At 35.6% G+C, this 23,565-nt stretch overlaps 1 protein-coding gene across 22 annotated transcripts in view; it reads left to right on the top strand.

Annotated features, from left to right (window-relative positions):
• The window catches only part of TRIP12 (thyroid hormone receptor interactor 12), a 134,245-nt gene that overhangs the window by 21,616 nt on the left and 89,064 nt on the right, over window positions 1-23,565 (top strand). For all 22 annotated transcript variants that reach the window (XM_024563805.4, XM_024563820.3, XM_024563821.3 and 19 more), the window contains exon 2: window positions 11,638-11,784. In XM_024563805.4, the coding sequence (XP_024419573.1) occupies window positions 11,687-11,784 (98 nt within the window). In that variant the 5' untranslated portion in view covers window positions 11,638-11,686. The remainder of the gene's footprint in view (window positions 1-11,637; window positions 11,785-23,565) is intronic.

Here is a 23,565-nt window from a genome sequence, read left to right as displayed (position 1 = left end):
GCAGGAATCATTTTGAGCAAAGTACAATTTATAAAGACATCTTTATTGAGATATAATTCATAACCATACATTTTACCCAAACTGTATACCATGCAATGAACCCATTTAAAGTGTACAGTGTTTTTTTTTAATACAGTCACAGTTTTGCAGCTGTCATCACTATCTAATTTTAGAACATTTTCATGATTCCAAAAAGAAACCCTATACTTGGTGGATTCTATAAACTTTTAGTTTTAGAATCGACAATTAGATTTTGATGTGCTGCCTTCCATTAGTTAAAATCTTACCAAATGCCCCTCTTTAAAAAACAAAAAAAAACAAAACTTGCCCATTGTATCTAATGGGACTACAGATGGAAACTTTCTATTTTTATTGTTCTAGGAATGTTCATCCCTTTTGGCAATTTGACTTACTGTTTCCACTTAAAGTTGTTATTTGAATTTCAGTATTCTGTTAACTACAAAATACACTTATTTGTTGGCTGTGACAATGTCACTCGAAGACTAGATAGAAAACTGTTTTTGGAAGATGTCAGATTCACTTGAGAATCACACTGAGTGGTGGTTCTACTTGACAGGCAGCACATTATCAGTTGTTTTTGATACTCCAAGGTTGTAGGAGTCCCAACTAACAGGTAAACACTAAATTTGTGATTGGCTCTTCCAAACTTGCATCCATTTTCTTACTACTTTAGAAAGTTTATGTGGAATGTTTCTTTTAAAGACCTACTAACACTTTCTGCATTATTATATTTGGTAAGCAATTTGGCTGAAAGTTACGGTGTGAATTCTGTATATGGGAATGTCTTGTCATTTCAGTTGTTAAGGTGTTTTCAGGCTTTCTTCTCAGACCCATCTCCTGGGTTATTTCTTGTTCATTTGTTCCTCTCTTCATGTCTCTAGACCTTTGTGAAGCTGTTTCTCTGTCTGAAATGGTCCCTTTGCCCCCTGTTTCAAGGGCTCTCTTTGCTCGTGGGCAAATAGCTTTTTATCCATTAAAGTTTTCATATTTCTACTCCAGGAAGGTGTATTATCTCATTCAGGGGCTTGAATTGCTTTTCTATAATAGTACTTTAGTAGTAATATAGCACCTTTTACTCTAGTTATTTGTTCTTAGTTTTATCTTCCATTGGTCTGAGCCTCCCAGAGTTCCTTTAAATCTTGCATGCATCTTGCCAAAGATTCGAACATCAGCACTATCTGCTTACCTCTGAGTTGTCTTTAAAAGAGGGCCAGGGCTAGCTGATACTCTGCACAAGACAAGATGGAGTTTTCCTTAGCCCCTTTGTCACTTCTAATTTATTTTGCTGGTTTTGTGGTTCCCTCCCACTGCCCCCACCTGGGGAAATTTAAATATTTTGTCTTGGAGGTTTGGCCAAACCTCCTTTTTCTTGTGTCTAGTCTTTGCACACTATTTCTTACATATTTCTGTGTCCTTGTGTTTTTCTGTCTCTTGAAATGTTTAAAAGTCTGGTTTAATAATCTTAGAGATTGAGTTTTACCATTTTCTAATCTGTTGTTTTCATTTAAATTATTTTTAACAGAGGTATAAGTCTGGTCTTTGAGTGGTTCTTTTAAAAATGAAAACAGTTATCTAACAAGGTTTATAATTCACTGGTACCTTCACTTGCAGAAAATACGAGGAAGGGAGATCCCCAAAAAACCCGGAATTAATTTATAAAATATTGTATATTCTTGCGTGTTTAAACTTTAGTCACCTTCAAAGCACTCTCCATTTGATGCACTACACCTATTGAGCCATTTTTTCCACTGCTCAAAACAGTTCTTGAACTTGTTGATTTTGATGCCTTTTAGTGGTTTTGCGTTTTTTGCTTCACCTCTTCCACATGGGCAAAATGTTTCCCTCAAGGACTTTTTTCATCCAGGGAAACAAACAAAACACGGTGCTTTGGGCGAGATGGGGAGAATAGGCAGGGTGGGTCACTGGGGTCATGCCGATTACTTTAATTTTATTTTTTTGGTTTGAAAACTGCTGTGAACGCTCAGCGCAGTGTGGGCAGGTGTGCTCATAAATCGCCCATCATAAAATGGGCAAAGGTATTGAAAGAATCTTCAAAAAAATAAAAAACTTACTGAAGCCATCACAGCCTCTGACAACAACACGAGGTGGTACACTGATAACACCTGGGTTCCTAGAACACTCACCTAGCAGGGGAAGCCTGTACTACAAGAGACCCTCCCTCCAGAAGGTATTCCAGTTTTGAGAGGAGTATTCCCTCATACAAAGACCTTATAATTGTAACTCAGTTTACCAAGCTCTTTGACCTTAGGATACTGTTGTCATTTTACTTTAATCAGTTTTTACAACCTTACTAGATAGTATAATTTTATAGAGTTAATGTGTATTTACACTTATCTGTATGTCACCTTTATTTCTTCTTACATGTCAAAATTGTTTCTGGGTTCAGTTTCCTTTTATTGCTGTTGTAAAAACTATCAGATTTTATTTGACAAAAACTTTGTTCTGAGCAGTAACTTCCATTTGTTGTAGAGTTCTCAATTGGCACCTATTTTTAGTGTGCTGAAAAAAATAGATAATTTTACTGTCTTCTGGCTTCCATTGTTGCTACTTATAGTCTGGCAAACAGTAATGATCTCCCTCTCTACACTTTAAGATTTTTTTAATCTTTGGTACTTGTAGTTTTACTATGACGTGTGTACCTTTGGTTTGCAGGCCCGTGCTCAATCCATTGGACCACACCAGCCAGGACAGTGTTTTTTCTTTATATAGCATATTTTTATTATGGAGGATTTCAAACATATACAAAAAGTGAATTGTGTAATGAACCTCAGTAAACCTCAGTGTGCCTAGGACTTAGCTCAGGCCTTTTTTTAAAAACCCATACTCCACCCCAATCATTTCGAAGCAAATTTCTGTACTATTTTAACTATTTCAGTCTGCTGACCTGACTCAGTGGGTTGAGCGTGGGCTGCGAACCAAAGGGTTGCTGGTTTGATTCCCAGTCAGGGCACATGCCTGGGTTGCAGACCAGGTCCTCAGTGGGGGCCACGTGAGAGACAACCACACACTATTTCAGTCTGCTTCTCTAAAAGAGGATTCTCTTAAAGATACATGCTAGTACTGTGATATAATTTAAAAAATAGATCCTTAATATCTATGAACACCCAGTGTTCATATTTTCCATACTTGTGTTTTTATTAATGTCTCTTAAAACTGAATATGCAGGTTCTTTCTTTTCCCTTGCAATTAGCTTACTGTGTTTTCTAAGTGTTTTTCAGTTAATTTTCATAACTTAATGAAATATAGTTGTCTTTATTTTATTGATGAGGAAGCTAAGGCTTTGACAGGTAAGAATTTTCTTCAGAGTAGCATGGTTTATCGTAGACCGAGGATTTGAATCTAAATGGATGCTCCCTACCACTTCCGTTTCTGCTCTGCTATTAACATTTAAGTGTATTTTTTGGACCTTTTTTCTATGTGTACACAGACAGATACGCACTTTTTTTCTCAAAGCTGCTTTCTTACTTTTCAGGTCTCAGTTTAAAATATCATTTCAGAGAGAGAGAGAGAGAGATGTTACCTGCTTATTCAACCAGCAGTAGCTTTTTCCATATTCCTCGCTGTTATTCTCTACTTAATCCTATTTTCCTCCTGCTCCATTCTTCATGGCTTTTAGCTTTTACCACAGTGTGCAAATAGCTTGATTATTTCCTATCTTCCCAACTAAGTGTAAGCTCAATAGAGGTAAAGATTATGCCTGTAGATGCAGAAATTAAGGATGTTACATGCCACTCCTTTCCTGAGAACGTTTGGATTTACTCCAGTTTTTCTATGACATACTGCAGTGAGCCTCTTGATTACATGTACCTTTGCATGTTGTTCAAATATTTCTTTAGATTAGATACCTAGAAGATTCTTAGAAGTGGAATTGTTGGATTCTAAGGACATGAGTGTCAGTTTTTAATTATGGTATGTGGGAGACTCATGTAAAGATTGCAAAGGATTAGGTGGTTTGGTATTAGAGCCAAAAAAAGATGAAACCTGTGTCAGTTTTCAAACCTAGCTATTAGAATAATGTAAGGGGCCTTTAAAAAATAGCTTAACTTGCCCTTACCCCAATTCAGATGGGACCCAGGAATCAGTAGTTGAAAGACTAGGGTTTGAGAACAAAAGCTTTAATATTTTTCTTTCTGTAGGTTTGTAATATTCTGGCTCTACAAAGATTCAGTCATTATTTTACCTATTTATTTTAGGTAAAAACCGTACTACTTGTAACATGGGGCCCTGGTTTTTAGTGTATGTGATATTCTGAATGTGGATTTAAAAAAAAATCCTCACTCAAGGATATGTTCATTGATTTTCTTTTTTTTTTTTTTTTTTTTTTTTTTGAGAGCGACATTGATCCATAGTCTCTCCTAAGTGCCCTGGCCAAGGATTGAACTTGCAATCTTTTTGTTGTACAAGATGGTGCTCCAAGTAACAAAGCCGCCCAGCCAAGTACCTAAATGTGGATTTTTTTAACCTTTGAAACATTAAGGTTAAATAACCTTGAAAAATTTTTTAACCTTGAAAAATTCTGAGACTAGTGTTTCCAATCCATGGTTGGAAATCTGTGTATAATGGAAGGCCAGCTTAAGTTATATATGGATTTTTGACTGTACAAATGTTGGGCACCATAACCCCTGTGTTGCTGAAGAGTCGACTATACTTCTGAATTCCTATGTCATATGTGATCCTAAACAAAAATTTGGCACTGTGCATTGTTACCTTGTGTTACATACGTGAAGGCAATTAACCTCTGTGGCTTCGTTATTATGGAGTTCACAGCAGTGATAAGAGCATGCATTGAAGAAAATATTCTGAAATCATTGCCTTATTATGTGTGTGCCTATGCTCTGAAAGTCATTTACCAAACATGAAATTTGTTTTTATCTGTAGGTAGCACCTTTCTGTAGTCTACAGGATATTTTCAGTAACTGTGATTCTTACCTAGCAGGCTTCTGTCTGTCCCTTGGTGCAGAGTGGCAATTGACAAATTATTCTCTCCTCCCTCTCAGTAACTCTTCCCTTTTGATAATCACTGTGTCTAATACTGGTGTCACTACGTCCTCATAAGGAGGAATTTTAAAAAGCACTTCATTTAAGAAAAGCTAAATTAAATATATGTTACAGATCATAAAATGTAGAGTTGAATTGGATTTTAGAGACCATGTAGTGCAGCAATTTTTCAATCAGTGTGTCACAAAGAATTTTTAAAACATGTAATACCTGACTAGTCAGGGACACTGACCTCTTTTTCCTTAGATTGTCAAATAAAAATAAGACAACAGTCAATACAACAGTAGTCATCTGGTGTGAATTAATCAAAATTACCTATTTTTTGCAGATTGGCAAAAAAATACATTTTTTTGGTGTGCCGCAGAATTTTAGTAATTAGTTTATGTGTGCCATGAGATGAAAAAGGTTGGAAATGCTGATCTAGTGCAATAACTGTTCCTTCTTATCTCTTTATTCCTGGGTAGGTAGAAAAGGGCATCTTTAAGAGGATGTACTAAAAATAGTAGTGGTAAGCTGACCTACCCCCAATGACTGGCTAATTATGGTAGCCAACAGGATTGATATCTGTTAAGACTGGGTCTGTGAGCCATCTTTGGCACATGGGCTAAAAAGTTGCTGACTCTAGTCTAATCCTTGAGATCTTAAGAAGAAAACACTCTGTGAAGTTCAGTTAGTATCCTGTAGGCTTATACATTCTAAGACAATTAGATTTTATTTATTTAGAGAGAGGGGAAAAGAGGGAAAAAGAGGCAGAGAAACATCAGTGTGTGGTTGCCTCTCAAGTGCCTACTACTGGGGACCTGGCCTGCAACTGGGGCATGTGCCCTGACTGGGAACTGAACTGGCGACCCCTTGACTCAAAGGCCGGAACTCAATCCAGTGAGCCTCACCAGCCAGGGCTAAGCCAATTTATGTTAAGGAATGAATTAATCTATATTTTAGAAGTGTTGGTGTGGGCAGGGCCATATTTGTTTGATAAGTTGATTGATTTTTATATTATACTATTCCACAAACAGACTTTTGGTGCTATTTATGGACACAAGATCTCAAGCTGATTCAGTATATCATTCTCTATAGTCTTGTCTTTTAGGCAGTAAGAACTTCATTTCTTGGAAACAGAATTTGGATAACCAAATAGCTTTAAAAAAATGTATAGGTATCTAGGGTATAGAAACCTTTGAAAAGTAATCAGCTTTTAAGTTTTTCTCCCGTTTTTCTTTCAATTTTTAAAACAATTTAATTTTTGGAGAGAGAGGCATGGAGGGAGAAACAGAAGAAGAGGAACATCAATGTGTGAGAGAAACATCAATCAATTACCTGTTGCACGCCCCCACCTGGGGACCTGGCTCACCACCTAGGCATGTGCCCTGACTAGGAATTGAACCAGCGACCTTTCTGTCATGGGCCAGTGCTCAGCCCAGTGAACCTCACCAGCCAGGGCCTCTCCAGTTAAAAAAAAATTTTTTTAATCTTCACCCAAAGATATGTTTATAGTTTTAGAGAGAGAGGAAGGGGACAGGAGTGGGGGGGGAGAGAGCGAGAGAAACATACATTGATGTGAGAGAAATATCTGTCAGTTGCTTCCTGTATGCCCCTGACCAGAGAATGAACTTGGAACTTTTTGGTGCTCAGTACAACACTCCAACCCACTGAGTAACCCTGCCAGGGCAAGGTTTTTTTGAATATGGAAATCTGTACATGTTTCAAAACCTAAAAGGCCTCAAACAGTCTTGTTCTTCCAAGGTAGCTAGCTGGTTGAAATATTTTTGTAATATATTCTCTCTTGATAATATTTAAGCCAGTGGTTATTTACACATATAGTAATGTAATATATGTAGATATATCATATTTTGTGCCCAGTGTTTTCGCTTAACAAAATTTTGACAGTAGTTTCATTTTTAGTGCTTGCATCATTTTCCTTCTCATTACAGAGTTAAGCAAAAATTCTTTAAGGTTGTCGTCTTCCTGTTCCATAACTTGTTTTTAAAGTTGTGCAATAGTATTTTTTTCTTCTGCTTCTTTTATTAACCATATGTATTCTTCCTTTTTGTCTCTTCAGTTAGTTGTTTCAGACATCTTTTCACCAGTTTGAATTGCTTCCTCTGCCCTGTAGTTAAATTTTCAACTTTGCCTTTGGTTATTTCTTCCCTTTGAGCAGAATAGTCACCTTTGTGGAAAGCCATTGTGTGGTTCCTTTTATTTTGGTAATTGTTTGCCTAGCTGATCTTAATTTTGGAGTTGCTGTTTGTCTTACCAGCTTCTTCCCTCAGGTTCTTCAGGTACTTTGATCTTTTGTTGCCCTGAGCCACAGGTTCCTAGTTTTATCAAGGAATGGGTTATTGATCAGAATCTTCAAGATTATCTTCTGTATTCTTTTAAAAAAATTTCTTGGTCTTTACCTCTTCCTTGCTTTTAGTATAGATTTTACTTGGAAAATTTTCTTCTTTGATTTAGGGTATTGCCAGCTTTTCTCTACTTGCATTGTAATTGAAGTTTTATTTTGAATTTTTAAGTATTTATTTTGCTTGATTTCAGGGGCAGGCACATCTTTTACTGTGCTCTCTCCTGTTTGTAGGTTTGCAGTAAGTGTCTGGGTTAAATCCAAACATTTTTTTGAATCAAATGTGCTTAATGCTTAAAGTCAAGAAACACTGGAGTATTTATTATGCATTAATTAATGTATTAACAGACAACTGTGAACCTCAAGTTATGTTGAACAAGAAAAAGGATGTTTCTAAGAGTTACAGCACAAATTGTATAGGTGTAATTGCTTGGCTTAATACTCAAAAAAAAATAATATACTTTGTGAAAATAATGCCAAAATTAATCTCATTGACTCTTGCCAGATGTCATCTAAGGTAGATTCTCAAGGCATATTACAATTGTAAAATGTGGGTGCTGGCATCAATTTGTGTACCTAGTGTTGAATTTAGTTAAGTGCTGTGTGACAATTAAAAGATCAAGTGTTTTCTCTAGGCACTGTACTTTTTAATAAATATGCACTTTGTAAATGAAGGTATAGTATAAAAGTTACTCAGAGTTTAGGCTCTGGTGGGGCAGTTATATTTTATGTCCACTTCTAAATGGATTAGGTGTCAACAAATGAGTAAAGACAAAGAGGTTAAATCCATATTTGGAGTAGAATGGCATAATGGCAAGTATACTTCGCACTGGCATTCTGGAGAACTGGATTCAGCTATTGGGTATGTCCCTAAATATATTCTGTGGAACAGTTCACTTTGGATGAGAATCTCCTTTTAGGTAAATAAGGTGGTAATCAAATCAGGTGTGGGTTTTGCATTTAAGTATATGGATTCTACCCTAATGTATGTTCTCCATGCTGTTGGGCAGTCGTCCTCGCTCAGAGCTCATTTCCCTGTTTTCCATTAGGTAACCCTTTAAAATCTTCATTCTCTTACTCTTATACATGTTAATCACAGGTTCAGTCAAGGTAGGGCATGCACGTCCTTGCTGCCAAGTGTCGTATTCTCTTGCTTTGGAGATTGATGTACCTTCTTTTTTGACCTAAGGCTTGTGCTCTTAATTCCCTGGCCCCCGCCCCCCGGATCTTTTTTGTAAACTATACCTTATTTCCAGCCCTTTTATTTCAGTAATTTTTTTCCCTTTGCATACATAAACATGCTTAAGACTTATTTTTAAGAGGAAAACCAGCCCTGGCTGGTGTGGCTCAGTGGATTGAGTGCCAGCCTGCAAACCAAAGGATCACTAGTTCAATTCCCACTCAGGGCACATTCTTGGGTTGAGGGCCAGGTGACCCCAGTAGGGGGCTTGTGAAAGACAACCACACATTGATATTTCTCTCCCTCTCTTTCTCCCTACCTTCCCCTCTCTAAAAATAAATAAAATCTTTAAAAACAAGGAAGAACAGCAAAATCACATACAGACCAGCACACACAGCCTTTGTTAACACCCTTCCCCTCCCCCTGCTGGTCTTCCCTCATTGGCTGTTATCTCTTCTCTGCTGTCTTTTTAGCCCACCATTTGCAAGGGATAGTTGATGTTTCCTGTCCACTTAATTTACCCATGTACGTTCCTCCCCCATCATTTCTAGAAACTACAATTTCTAAATTGTATGGACACTTTGCAGTCTTATGTGTCTGTCCTTTCTGTGTCATTTGAACTCTGTGTATCCATTTTATTCCTCTTGGTGTCTGCAAGATCACTTTCTTGACTTTTTTCTCCCCATACTAGACATTCTAGATTAGTGTTTTCAATTCATTTGCATGATGAAGTTTGATAACCATAGTCCTAGACTTTTCTTTTCTGATTGTATAGGTTTTATTCTTGAAAAGTTTCTTGATTCCCATTTCTGTCTTACCTTCTATTGATATCAGACCCTCATCTGTCCTTAGGTCTGTTTGGTATCCTAATAGTTGATCTGCCACCTTATCTGTAGGTCTTAAACCCAAAATTTTTAGATTTAGGCCCTTGATGGTACAGCTCAGATTTATTTCTAGGTCCATGTTCTTCCCAGATTCCATGTTTCAGCCTCAGTGATCTGAGCATCCCTCCACTGTAAGTTTCTCTCTCATTTCTTGGTGCCATTTTTCACAGCTCTAGCTTATTTAAAATTCTATTTTTTTAAATATTTTTACTGATTTTAGAGAGAAAGGAAGGTGGGGAGAAGAGAAACATTAATATGAGAGACATCAGTCATCTGCCTCCCATAAGCAGCCCAACCCAGGATTAAACTTGCAGCATAGGTTAGGTGTATGTCCTGACCAGGAATCAAACCCCCAACCCTTTGCCATACCAGCCAGGGCACTCCAACCATCTGAGCCAGACCAGCCAGGACATAGCTGTATCCCTTTAAGTTGGGCCATCTCAACCTGCTGAGAGCAAAATCAAGCCAACTTTTCTTCTTTGTTTACAATAATTTCCTTTGATAATGCTTTTCATATAATTTAGCATAGCATATTTTATGATAATTATTCATTTAAGAATTGGTCAGCTAAGCTGGATTTCTCAAAGGATTAAACTTTTTCCTTTGTAAAAGAAAAGAGCATTGTCCCAATAAGCCAAAGTTGCAGGTTTGATCTCTGGTCAGGACACATACAAGAATCAACCAATGAAAGCATCAATAAGTGGAACAACAAATCGATGTCTCTCTCTCCTTGTTCTTCTCTCTAAAAAGCAATAAAAATTAATACAATAAAAATTCACTTTTGAAACTAAAATCACTAGACGTTTAAAACTTATGTTGACAGTGGTTTTTATGGTGAAATTTCCCCCCAAATTTACGTTACCACAAGTAGTATTTTTATTCTTCTGAACGTTTATAGTAACAATAAGTTAGTATGTACTGAGCCCTTGCTATATGATAGGCACTGTCTTAAGTGGTTTGCATGGGTTTTCTCATTTAATGCTCACAACTATTCTTTGAGGTTAATTTCTTTTTTTCCATTTGATAGATTGAAACAGAAACACATGTAAAGGGATCGGCAAAGTAGGTTTACTGTTGTTCATATGGAAAAAGACATGCAGGTTGTGATTATAAAATACTAGAATGAGCTCTTGTGTACTCACAATTGTAAACCTAATTTTGTCCACTCCTGTATACAAGCTCATACAATTTGCTGGTGTTAGAGTCAGGATTCAAACTCAAGTAACAGGCAGTTTGACTCCAGAGGTCTACCTGTGTAACTACTGTGCTAGAATGACCTACCTTATTGCTTACAAAGGGTAAATAACAAAAATGTCTCCTTTTATCTCATACTTCAGAACCCAGCTATTTTTCTCAAAGGCAGTCAGTATTAACAAAATCTGTTTTATGAATCTTTGCATCAATTTTCAATGTGTACACTGTAACATAAAATTCAGATTAATAACCGTGCTTTGAGCTAACTTGTTAACAGTTATGAACTATGTTCACAACTTCTTGTTGCTAAAAAACTCTGTGAGGTAGGTAATTTTACTGATTTTAAACAAAAGACAAAATCTACAGATTAAGTTTCTTATCCAGGGTCACAGCCAGCATAGCTGATGAAAGCCAGGATATTTGGGACTGTTTCTCACTTTACTTGAGCTGTTTTCTATTTCTCTATTTACCTCATTGATGGATACCTCATTTCTCTATTAAAATATGGTAATTCCATGGTTTCCCTTGTATTTATGATTTATTATTCATGCTGTGTGTTTTTATTTCCCAGCTGAGGAATCTGAGGCCAGAGGTTGTGGTTTGTACAAAGGCAAACTCCTTTTATACCTATCCTATCACAGGACTCAAACCAAGGTGTTCTGACTTGAGGTTCAGTGTCCTTTTCTATAGTGTCAAAAATGTGGAAGCGAACACATTTCTACTTGTGCTTTGTTTTCTTTGAATTGGGAATTTCCTGGGCATTTCATGAGAAATCTAAGTTAATTTTATGTGTTGTGTTTGGGACTTCATGCCTTGACTTTGTTGTGTTTCTGCCATTTTATAACATGCTGGTCAGTCACACGTAGTGTAATAAATGCAGCATTTGTAAAGACTACATAAACTGTTTACATAAAATTTCTCCTTCATCTTTGTATTTTATTTGCTTTATCTTGTAACATGTATAGCTAATATTTTTTCTCATTTTTTACCCTTTTTAGTGAATGGTAGTGTCTAGAAAGGGTATGTCCCTTCAAGAGAGAGGTGCCAATGTCCAACCGGCCTAATAACAATCCAGGGGGGTCACTGCGACGTTCACAGAGGAACACTGCCGGGGCCCAACCACAAGACGACTCAATAGGAGGAAGGTATGTATTAAATGGTATTTGAAAAAGTATTGGGAATGAAAGAAAATACTTTTAAAACCTCATTATCAGGGCCCTGGCTAGAGCAGCTTAGTTGGACATCATCATGTAAACTAAAAAGTCACAGGTTCGATTTCTGGTCAGGACACATGCCTGGGTTGTGGATTCAGTCCCTGGTTGGGGCATGATTGAAAGGCAACCAATTGATGTTTCTCACATGGATATTTCTCCACTCCCCTTCCCCTCCCAATAAAAAAACAAACAGACCTCATTATGAGGACCAAAACTTGAATGGTTTACTGCAAATGGGCTTCCCCCCCCCCCCCCCCCCGATTTTTGATCCAAGAAACACAAAACTGGAATTCAAAGCAGTTCTTTAATCATTCCCCATATATTCCAGGATCAAAATATGATTCTCAGTCACTGACATTATCCAAAATCTAATTAAAGCTTGTTAGTTTATTGAATATTATACTTTGTTTCCTCTTTCATATCCCTAAGCACACCCTACAACACATCTTTCAACCCACTGTGGTCCCTTTCTTTGTGTATGATTTTACTTTATTGAATGGAAGCTTCATTTGTTTTAAGACCTTGAGTTTTCATACTACCTTATGAGTTTTTTTCTCATTGTCTTCACAACCTGGATGCTGACAGGCTGGTGAGGCGGTCTGACTTTAGTTAGCACATCAGTTCTCACCATTTTCTTAGTGGCCTGGTGTTCAGCTGGTCTTTGTTGTTGGAGTAGTGGTTGTATAGGAGGTAGTGTGAAGAATCAGATGTATTCTCTTGAATGTAAAATTACTTCTCTGATTTAGCCAAGCACTGTCATTTTATGTATAACTCAGAACTTTACTTGTTGCAAGGCCTTGTTCTCCAGTTCATGGATTAATCATGTTTAGCTTCCAATAAATAATGGCTAAATTCTAATATGATTACCTGATGCATTGTTTTGAGGCATTACCATGTATGTATTGTTTAGTAAATTATAAAAATGTTTTAAAATGTTAAAATGTAAAGAATAAACTGGGACACATCTTTTTGATGTCAGGCTATTTTAGTGTTTGAGTGTGTGGACTTTGGACTGGTATAACTTTGTATGCAATTTCTGTCTGCCATTAAATAGCTGTGTGTCCTTTCTGTTAAATCTTTCAGGAAATCTCAATTTCTTAGTCCATATAATGGGGATACCTATTTCGTGGGGTTATTGGTTAATTTTCAGTATTGTACTATATTATTAAACTCTTAGCACAATGCTTACTCAGTACGGAGTCCTGTTCTGAAATTGTTTTTTTGTTTCTTTAGATAATTCTTTATAGGAGCCACACATTATTTACCCTGTTGATTTCAAATATCACTGCCCCATTATAAAAATGTTAATGTACTTACTAGAGAATTTGGAAAATACAAAAAATGCAAAGAAAACCAGCACAGCTCTACAATCCAATTATAACCACTGTTACACTGGCATATATCTCCTTATTGTTTTACTGCACATGTGTGAATAAGTATGTATTACTCATGTGCTCATAAGTAATTTGTATCTTTTGAACAACTGCAGTTTCATACATGTGAATCCTCAGGTTATATTTGGACGCTTACACATGACTGATAAGTGTTATTGGCTGTCACATAGTGCATTGCTTCTAAATCCACAGTGATGTTTTGGCACCAAAATTATTTAAATATTATGTCATATTTTAAAAATATGAGCGCGAAACAAATGAAAGTGGTTAATGCTAATTACTAAGATGCATTGGTTCACATAACAAAGTTGTAATCAAGATGGAACTCAGATTTATAGGATGACTATAGTTCATGTGCTTTAAGCTAATCAGTTATATACTCAGTTGTGAAGGAAAAGAATAAAATGTTAAAATGCATTTGGAATGTCAGAAAACATGCCAAAGAAAATAAAGTATAATTAGTTTTTTTTATAGTTTTAGCACCCCTGCTCTTTCAATAATGTAGCCCCATTTCAGTTCTTAAAATTTCAACTTTTACATGTCTTCAAAAAATATTTCCCCATAAAAATAGTACACAAGGGGGCATGTTTACTTTAAAAGCCTATTATCATGTATCATTTCCTGTATCCTTAAAAATTGTTAAAAAACATCACTTTTAAAGTCTTTATGTTCACTTGTGTACCTATGCCATAATTTACTAATAACTTTGAATGTATAGATTTTTCCTATTTTATATGGATAAATATAATTATCAGGATATAGAAATTTAGATTTTTAGCCAAAAATTTTTATCAACCTAAGAATGCAAAATTAGAAGACATTTGCTCAACTGAATTTCATTTTGCTTTCTTATACGGCTTGATTGTTTTGCTTCAGCTAGAATCTCAGAACTGGAAGGGACCCTTGCATCAAACCCCAGACTGACTTTTGAAACCCCAGTAGAGTATACTCTACTAGTGATTTTCTAACCTCTAAGAAAGCTCTCATGATTTCTGTGAGTGAGAGGATTGGGATTAATTGGGAGAGAGGATTACAACTGTATTTTTATTTTCTTTATTCTGAGTTCTGCAGCTTAGTTTTCCTAAGTAAAATGCTGTTATGTAGCTTCTGTTTCCTAAAAAACAGGGTTTTTAAAATACAGGGCCCAGCAGAAGTAACGCCCACTTGAGTGTGGTTTGTAGGGTAATAATATGGATGGAATAATTTATAGTTTTAATTTGAACACTTCACCTAAAATGACATGGTGTTCTTGAGTGTGATATTGTTATGTTACAGAATTATATACTTATGATTTTGTAATTTAAAAAAAGGCATTATTTGTGCCAGACCCTGTATATTCACAGCAATAGTGATTAAAAATGATAATAAATAACAGCATCTACTACAACAGCATTGGTGTGGAATGTTTTAAGTTAAAATATATTTTATATTTATTCTTCCAATTGAGACTCACAGAAACTCTGTGCTAAGTATGTAATCCTTGTGTAATATATGTGGGTAGCTTGCTCAATTTTACCTAGTATGTAGAGTCTAGGACTTGATTCCTGACCTCTTGACTCTAAAGTCAGTGATTCTTTTCATTATGCTAAACTGTTTTTACTGCACAAAACCACTTGATTCATATGATGAAGGCCTTAGAGGAAGGTATGAAGTAATTATAATTGAAGAGTATTAATTCATCCAGTTTAAAAGTTAAGTAGCAATTTTTCCCTGGTAGAATTTTTTAAATCATTTATTTTTGATTCACTCTGTTTTATTCCGAACTTGCGTTAAGTTGTCTTCTTTTCATAGTTTTCTTCCTCTGACCTCCCCTGCACTTCCTCCAAATTAAGGTCACTACTTTTTTTTAGTAGAGTTTCTCATCCTTAAGATAAAAGAAGGTTGGATCTTTGGGATACAATATATTAATCTCTCCTGATTATTCCCTCTGCCCTTTTTAATCCATCCTTCATCTTTTCCCATAAAGTAGCATTTTTATTACATCATGTGCTTTTTCTTGTTTTCCTCATGGCAGTGGTGGGATTGACTTCAATTTTAAGGCAATCTTGTTTAAGACTGCTGTAGTGGGCCCTGGCTGGTGTGGCTCAGTGGGTTGAGCACTGGCCTGCAAACCAAAGGATCATGGGTTCAATTCCCAGTCAGGGCATGTGCCTGGCTTGCGGGCCAGGTCAGGTCCCCAATAGGGGGCACTCAAGAGGAAACCACACATTGATGTTTCTCTCCTTCTCTTTCTCCCTCCTGCTCTGTCTAAAATAAATAAATAAAATCTTAAAAAAAAAAAAAAAAGACTGCTGTAGTGGTAGTTTCTTCTTTGATGCTGCTTTTGTTAGAAAAGTATAACATTTTGACAATAGAACATTGAGAAGATTTCAGGAAAATTAAAAAAATAAGATAAATTTATTATGAGCAGCCAGAGATAGAGGTGGTTAATATTTCTACTCTATTTTTACTTCATGATTTTCTTTGATATGAAAGTTCATGATTTAAATTTCAGCCTCTAGTTCCCCCCCCCCCCCCAATTTTTTGCTGTAAAATACATTCCTATGCCTATCACATTTGGGTATGACTCTGATTTCATCAAGTTAGATTCCATAAATAAGTTTACAGAACCTAAGATATGAATATTCTGAAGACTTAGGAAATTGCTAAATTGTCTTTCACAGATATCAAATGCTTTATTTATGTCTTTTATTGGACCAATTTATACTGCTACTAATACTTTGTAAGAGTGCCTATTTCTCCATATCCTTGTCAAAACAGCATACCATTTTTAATAGAAGTTTTGGGGGGAAATTCTTTTGGTTAAAGCTACCACTTCCTTGGTTACTGTAGAGTTGAAGATCTTCCCACATGTTGACCATTTTTACTTATTTTATGAGTTGTCTGTTGTCCTTTGTTTTACTTAGGAGATGCTTCTTGTTCTTTTATTAGAGCCTTTTATGGAAAGTGTATCAACCCATTGACAGGGACAAATATTTTTGCTAGTTTTATTACTTATTATGGTTTTTAATTTATAGAAGCTTTAAAAGTTATATAATCAAGTCTATCAACTCTTTGTTTTTTCCTTTGCCTTCTCCATGTGAAAAGTAAAGTTTTCTTCTCAGTTCTGTTGTGGTTTCATTTTTTAATTTTATTGTAATTTGTCAGATTTGTTAATGGTGTGAGGCAATGATTGAATCCACTGTAACTCACATCCCCAGCCCCGTTAAAACTTTTTACTTTTTTAATAATTATTACTGAGTAAAAACTCAGTTATGAGATCTGTAACTTACAGCTTTTTGTTAATATTGTCAGAGCAGGGATATGGATACCTGTAGCCAGCATTAATCTTACAGAAGGAAATGGGTTTGTATTTTGCTTTGAAAACTATTTCAAAGGTATGAGATGAAGAAAAACTCAAAAAGAAAATAAATATCATCCAGAGATAAGCTTGGGTTAACATTCTGATTTTTATCTCTTGAAAATACATTTAGCATGTAGGTGATTACACTTTAAATACAGCTTTGGATTCTGCTTTTTCCAAAAGTTGGCATTCTAACATAAACATTTTCTCATGTGAATTTTTTACAAATGGTCATGATTTACTGAGTCAATATATAATATTTTCCATGATTATTTTCCAGATTTTGGACAGGTAGATGGTTGCAGTGGGAAAAGTTTTCACTTATGCTTAAATGTTTGTGTTTCAGTGATCTCTCAAACACAGGTTCCAGCAAGTGAAATTTCTTTGGTCAAAGGGAGGTGTTTTTTTGTATTCTTTTACCCCTCCCTCTATAATGGTTAACTTGTTTCACATATTTTTTTTTCTTCAATTCACTTATTACCATCAGGAAAAAGAGTGTTTTTCCTCACCATTCTATTTGTGTTACCTCCATTTTGCATTTTCCTGCTACCTTGATAAGGAAAAATATCATTAATCTTATTTTATTGGTGCTTCTATAGTAATGAGGTTAAACATTGGGGAAAGAGTTTTAAGGAATGAGATCTGAGTTAGAATACTTTTTGATGGATATGTACTAGTAAGTTTGCAAATCTTAGTCTCCCTTCATACCAGTATATAAGCGGAACTGACCTTTATATTTGTTCATCAGGTAGTGTTCCTTCTACTTATAAGAATAACCTACTTTGTGGAATATCTCCCCCAATTCTTCACTGTGAATGCATTTTGAATGGCAGTTATTCTTTTTTCAATATGATTTTATTCTGCTCCTGGCTACCCATTACCTTACCTACCTTTTACTCATTTATTCATCTGTCTATCTATCTATCTATCTATCTATTTATTTATTTATTTATTTGGAGAGAGGATAAGGGAGGGAGAGAAACATTGATGTGAGAGAGAAACATCAGTCGGTTGCCACTGTATGTGCCCTGACTGGGGACACAACCTTCAACCTAGGCATGTTCCCTGATTGGGAATTGAACCCATGACATTTCAGTTTACAGGATGAGAATCCAGTCACCTGAGAAACAACTGCCAGGGCCTATCACCTAGCCTTGTGCTAGAGCTGGAAGAATCTGTTGTCTTCCACCTTTCCGAGCTCAGTGATGGGACTGGGGTGATCATATGATCCAAGCTTGGAAAAACTGGAAGCTTTTTTCATCCTGGTAGCAAAGGGAGGATGTGAATCTGAAGTTGCTAACTGCTATCTCCCACCTTATTGGAAGAGGGTGGACAGGCAGAGAAAAGCAAATCTCTTAGAGTATGTGTATATTAAAAGTTGTGACAGGTTTCAGTTCCTTAGTTCTTCAGTGCTGTGTCTCTAGGCTTGTTGGCTGTTTTGATTCTAGAGATATGCGTGCATTATTTTATTTCATTTTTTTAAATTACTTTAATAAAGCCTCTTTTGGTTTTAGAGTTAAAGAGTCCTGCCTTAATGTAATACAGACCCAGTATAAGATTGTATTTATCCATTTGTAGAAAACCATGCTAGTAAGCATGGTGCTAGACGGTACTGTGTTTTGCTGTGTATAATGTGCTCCCGACTATAGTGTGCACCCACATATTTAGCTGAAAATTTCAGGAAAATAATCTTTTGTTTTAATTTTTAAATTTAATCAATTATTTTTAGAGACAAAAACATATTCCAGGTTATCATATTCTAGGTTATTATTTTTGGCACGGATATCGTTAGTGCTTTCTAGAGTTACATAAAAGAATTTAAAACATTTATGTAGATACAAAATTAGTACTACCCATGTATAAATGTGACTTTCTTTTGCTGAAATAGTCGTGAAAAGGTGATTACCACGAAGGAGACCCTAGGGTATGCTATAAATGGGCTGTGTAACAAGGTACGCTAGATTCTGTTACAGTGACAAACAGCTCCCAGTACATATTCTAACAATCTAGAAAACTTGAAGAAAACTGATAGAAAACTTGTCTACATTGGATCAGCCTCAGGAACTCTTGCTCCATGTCTGTATATTTAGGTATCATTGTTGTGAGAAGGATATGGTGAATTGCCCTCTGGCTCTTCAAGACTTCTCCCAGAAGTGATTCATTTCCACTCTTAACTCCATCGACCACAGCAAGTTACATGGCTGCACGTAACTTCCAAGTGGTTCAGCAAGTGCCATTATATCCCATCTGTCTCGAAAGAGGATAGAGAGAATATTTGTAAACAGCACATTGTAGCCATCACAGGCTGTTTACACATGATTTTTAAAGTCTTACTACCATGTCTACAACAAACCATTTGTTTCCCTAAATTCTTAGAACACCATAGCCATAGGTAGGATGTGTTTTCTTGATTAACCAGTATGGGAGCTTTTTTAAAATACTCTTTTTTGTGTGTTTTTTCTTTTTTTTTTTTTTCTTTTTTTCTTTTTTTGTGTTTTTTCTATCTTCTCTTTTTATCCTGACTTTTGCTCAGTCAGATGGAAATTCATGCGCTTCATCATCTTTGGGAGTAGAATGTTAAGGGGAGATGGTGTGATATGCAAATAACTTCATTGTGTCTTATGACTGAATTGAAATCACTTTTATTTATTTATTTTTTAAAAAAAAATTTTATTGTTATTCAATTACTGTTGTATGCCTTTTCTCCCCATCCCTCCACCCCACCCCAGCTGAACCCACCTCCTTCTCCCACCTCCACCCTCCCCCTTGGTTTTGTCCATGTGTCCTTTATACTAGTTCCTGTTGAAATCACTTTTATAAACGATTTATACTAGAGTTGGCCAGGTAACTTGGGCCTGGCTCCTTCGGCCACGATATATCTTACTACTATAATTATGCACCTTGAGTTTTAGCTACAGAACCATGTGTGTACACATTCTTCAACTTTTAGCGCTGCCTGAGTAATGCTGGGAAGGCTAGTCTGTCCCATTAGGCCTTGGGGCTATGAGGCAAGATTTATATAGTGTTGTGTTAAACAGTGGCATAGTTGGCAGTGGTCTAAGGAGGAACAGAGAGTACTTTTTTCTAGTTGGAGGTTGAACACATTGGATTCTTAATAGTACCCATATTAAGTTTTTTCTTGGATCAACAAAGTAATATTTTATGTTTTATAATTTTCTTTGCAGTATGTATTTCTTGCTTTAATCATCCTTGAAATTTTGTCCAAAAGCACATTATAGCATATTGGAAACTTGTAATATGTCAGCTTCCATAAATTAATTCATATCATTAACTACAGATTTGCTCTAATTATTCTGCCCTTCAATATTGAAGGAATCTGATGTTCCACACCACTTTTTACAAGGGCTCTCTCATTCCCAGAATGCTTTCCTAAATGTGTTAGTATGACTAAGAAATGAATACATAGAAATGCTTCTTTAGTAATTGAACAGCAAGTTTTAGCATCACGTATGGAAGGCTATCTATTTTATAATGTGATACAGAAAGCAAAAGAAAGCCAGAGGGCTCCTGCTTAGAAATGAAAAGAAAACATGCTTTCTTCTCTTTTTCTCATATACCATCCTCAAAGCCTTAAGCTATTTGTTTTCACCTAATATAATTAGGGACAGAAATACCAGCACGGACAGGAAAAATTTTGCCACGTATAGTGCACTCCGCTGTATAGTGTGCACCCGTGTTTTTGGCCCAAAGTTTCAGGAAAACTCTCATTTTAATTTTTCAGTTCAATTATTATTTATATTTAGAAACAAAACTGATTATCATATTCCAGGGTATTACTTTGCATATGGCTATAGTTATTGCTTTCTTGAGTTGCGCTTTTAACGCATAAGCATAAATAAAGAAGCTAAAAACATTTATATAGACACAGAATTAGTACTACCCATGTATAATGTGTGTCCTTATTTTTCCCTTAAAAATTTGGGCAAAAGTGTGTGCATTATACACGGCAAAATACGGTAATAACCATAGAGGCAGGCCTTTCACTTTGACTGCTGAGCCCCTAGATACAGCAGCGGTATTTCAGATTTGTGGAGTTGACAGTATCTGGGCTCTGTCTTAGCTTTCCTGTGTAGGGGCTGCGTGATTTTTGCGGGGCAAGCCTCATTTTCTAAATCTTCAAAATAGAAATATATATCTGCCTTGGGTGTCTTTTGAGTGTTAAGTTGGATAATGTATTTAAATAACTGATATAATGCTTATCACATAAAAGTATTGTTATAATAAGTTTTTACTCAGGTGTTTATAAAAGCCAGTGTAGCTCATTGAATAGTTCTGCATCACTAATCTATCACAAATCACTAATTTACTTTTGATTATCTCAGTGTTTATATACTCCTCACCAAACTACTTAATTTGTGAAATGGGGCAAAAATAAATTGAGTTATAAGGTTCTCTTTAGGGGTCCATCTCTTCCCATGGTTTTGATTATATTCAATCCCTATGTCTTTTTTCTTTACACAATAACGTAAGTGTTGTAATTTACTCACCCATCTTCAATGTACCCAGATCATTGAACATACAAAATTTTTATTAGCTCTTGGCTAACTGCTTCTAACCCTGTCAGTCTGTTGTTGCAAACAGTTTGCAACAAAAATCTAGATCTTTCCACCTGGCCTGTCCTTTCAACCTTGTTTCCTAATGTATCTCTGTGCTCAGGGAAATTTCATATCATTTACCAGGTGCCACATAGGTTTCATCATTTCCTGCCTTTACTTTTGCCTATTCCGCTTTTTACCAGAATGATTTTTTCCTTAGCTTTTTATCCTTCAGGGTGTGGTTTAAATGCTATGTGACCCGTAAAACCTGTATTTTCTTACTACAAATCTCCCTTTGTTGGTAACCTTATAGCATCTGGTAGATCACTTTGTTATAGAAAAGACTGTGACCTGTTTGAGGACAGGAACTAGACTGTGTGTCATTCATATTTAAATACCCTGTCATGATTTGATATGTTTGAGTTGGCAAACCTAACAAATCTGTTGAAATGAGTAGTTTGGTACAGTTCTCTATCAGTTTTGAAGCTTCCACTCTATAATGTCTATTATATAATGTATTATGATGTCCTTTAGTATCTTGAATTAAGACATATATAAAATGCCTGCCTACACATTTTAGAATCATCAACATAATGTACAAGAATTTTACAAAGATACAAATAAGCAAAAGGAAAACCATTGATAAAATATTATCTCAATAGCTAAATTCTTGATGAAACTATTCAGGTGCCTGCCACTTGTATTTCAATGTGACAGCTACAACAATAAACTTAAATGCCTAAACAGCATATTCTTTGTAGACTTTTTCAAGATGATCCATGACTCTCAGTAAAGCTACAAAAAAACCAAATCTTTCCATTCCCATGCATTCCAGGAGACTTTAACCATGCTAAACAAAAGAGAAATTATAAGCATATAGTTTACCTATGTGACAACCAGATTTCAAATTTTTTCATAAGGTCTTCATATGTTACCAACACTATTTGAAATATGTGGGTGGTGGGATGGTTTTTCATTGTGTTTGTTGTATGTATTGTGTGGAATCTGCCTGTAGTTCACATCTGCTGAATACCAATAGCACTTTGTTCACTAACATGTTTTCAAAATGCTCCCTAGAGGAGGAACTACTGACATTTAAAAACATCGCTTTGTAAGATATATGGGGACTTCTTTACTTTATATAACAAAATCATTTGGACTAGCATTTTGCCATAACTAAACATAGGAACACTGGTCAGACCAATCAGCTTCTATTTTGTGATCGAAATAGAAAACAGTTTATTTTACAGGGATCATTAGTGAGGTTTTATTTTTTGAAAGTGGTTCACATGAACTTTCTACCTTGATTCTTGAAAATTAACGGCTTATTTATAACATGCATGTTATAGTATAAACAGCATTTGATTTTGAAAACTATAATTATATAAAATAGAAAAGGATAAATGTGTTGTATGTCTCTATACACATAAAATAAATTTGAAGGTGTATTTAGGCCACAAATCATTTATACTCGGTAATATGTACATGTCTTTGAATTTTGAATATGTCTGGAATAGAAATTAATTTCAAGCAATTTAAGACTTGTAATACAAGGAAGTAACTAGCTACTTGTAACTAGCCACTTCTCTCATTTTGCCTAACATTAAGGTAAGAATGTGCTCTTTGATACAAGATTTTGGCCTCTTTAAGGATGTCCTTGGGACTAGAGAAGTTTTTTAATACTTTGAACTGCAAAGGATTTTACTAAACACCTATAAAAGTGAATTAAAACATTTCAAAGGGACAGTCACTATGATTTGCCTAAAAGTGAACCAGAGACATTTTAGACTTGCTTTTAAGTTACTCTTGAAAGCATATAACCCAGAGTTGATTATAGTGTGTTCTTTTGCAACGTGGGTTTCTTTAATGTGAGTTAGCCCACATACACTTGGTAAATAGGAAAAACGATGTCACTATAATGTGGAAGTAGTATTGATTCACAGACAACGTTCCCTACAGTGATAATATATGAACTGAAATGGGTCTAGATAGGCCTTTCAATTGAAGAAAAAGGTTTGGTGTAACAATCTATGAAGATCTTATAAAAAATCTGAAAATGTTGCAGAAATGATAGGAAGAAATCATTTATTATTTTGTGTTGAAGCTGTCTTAAAAGAAAATGTGATTAAAAGCTTATACTTAACAAGAGAAAGTACAAAAATAAGACTCCAAAGAGTAGAACAACTGATCATTGGTGTAAATATTAGTGGAGATTTAATTTTTTAAAGATTTATGTTTTTGTTAGAACTTACAAAAATAACATAGGTTTGAGTAGTCTGTGCCCAGTCAGTCTTATTTTTACCAATAGCTCAGTTATTTTTAGTGGGTGATTTTTTTTAGAACGTGAGTTTTTTTCAGGAACACCCATGAGGATGATATAGAAGCTCATGAACCCCCTCCCCATTCACCCACCTGTCCG

This window comes from Desmodus rotundus, chromosome 2 (assembly GCF_022682495.2).
Source record: "Desmodus rotundus isolate HL8 chromosome 2, HLdesRot8A.1, whole genome shotgun sequence".
NCBI lineage: Eukaryota > Metazoa > Chordata > Mammalia > Chiroptera > Phyllostomidae > Desmodus > Desmodus rotundus.
This window is presented reverse-complemented; position numbering and strand designations above follow the sequence as displayed.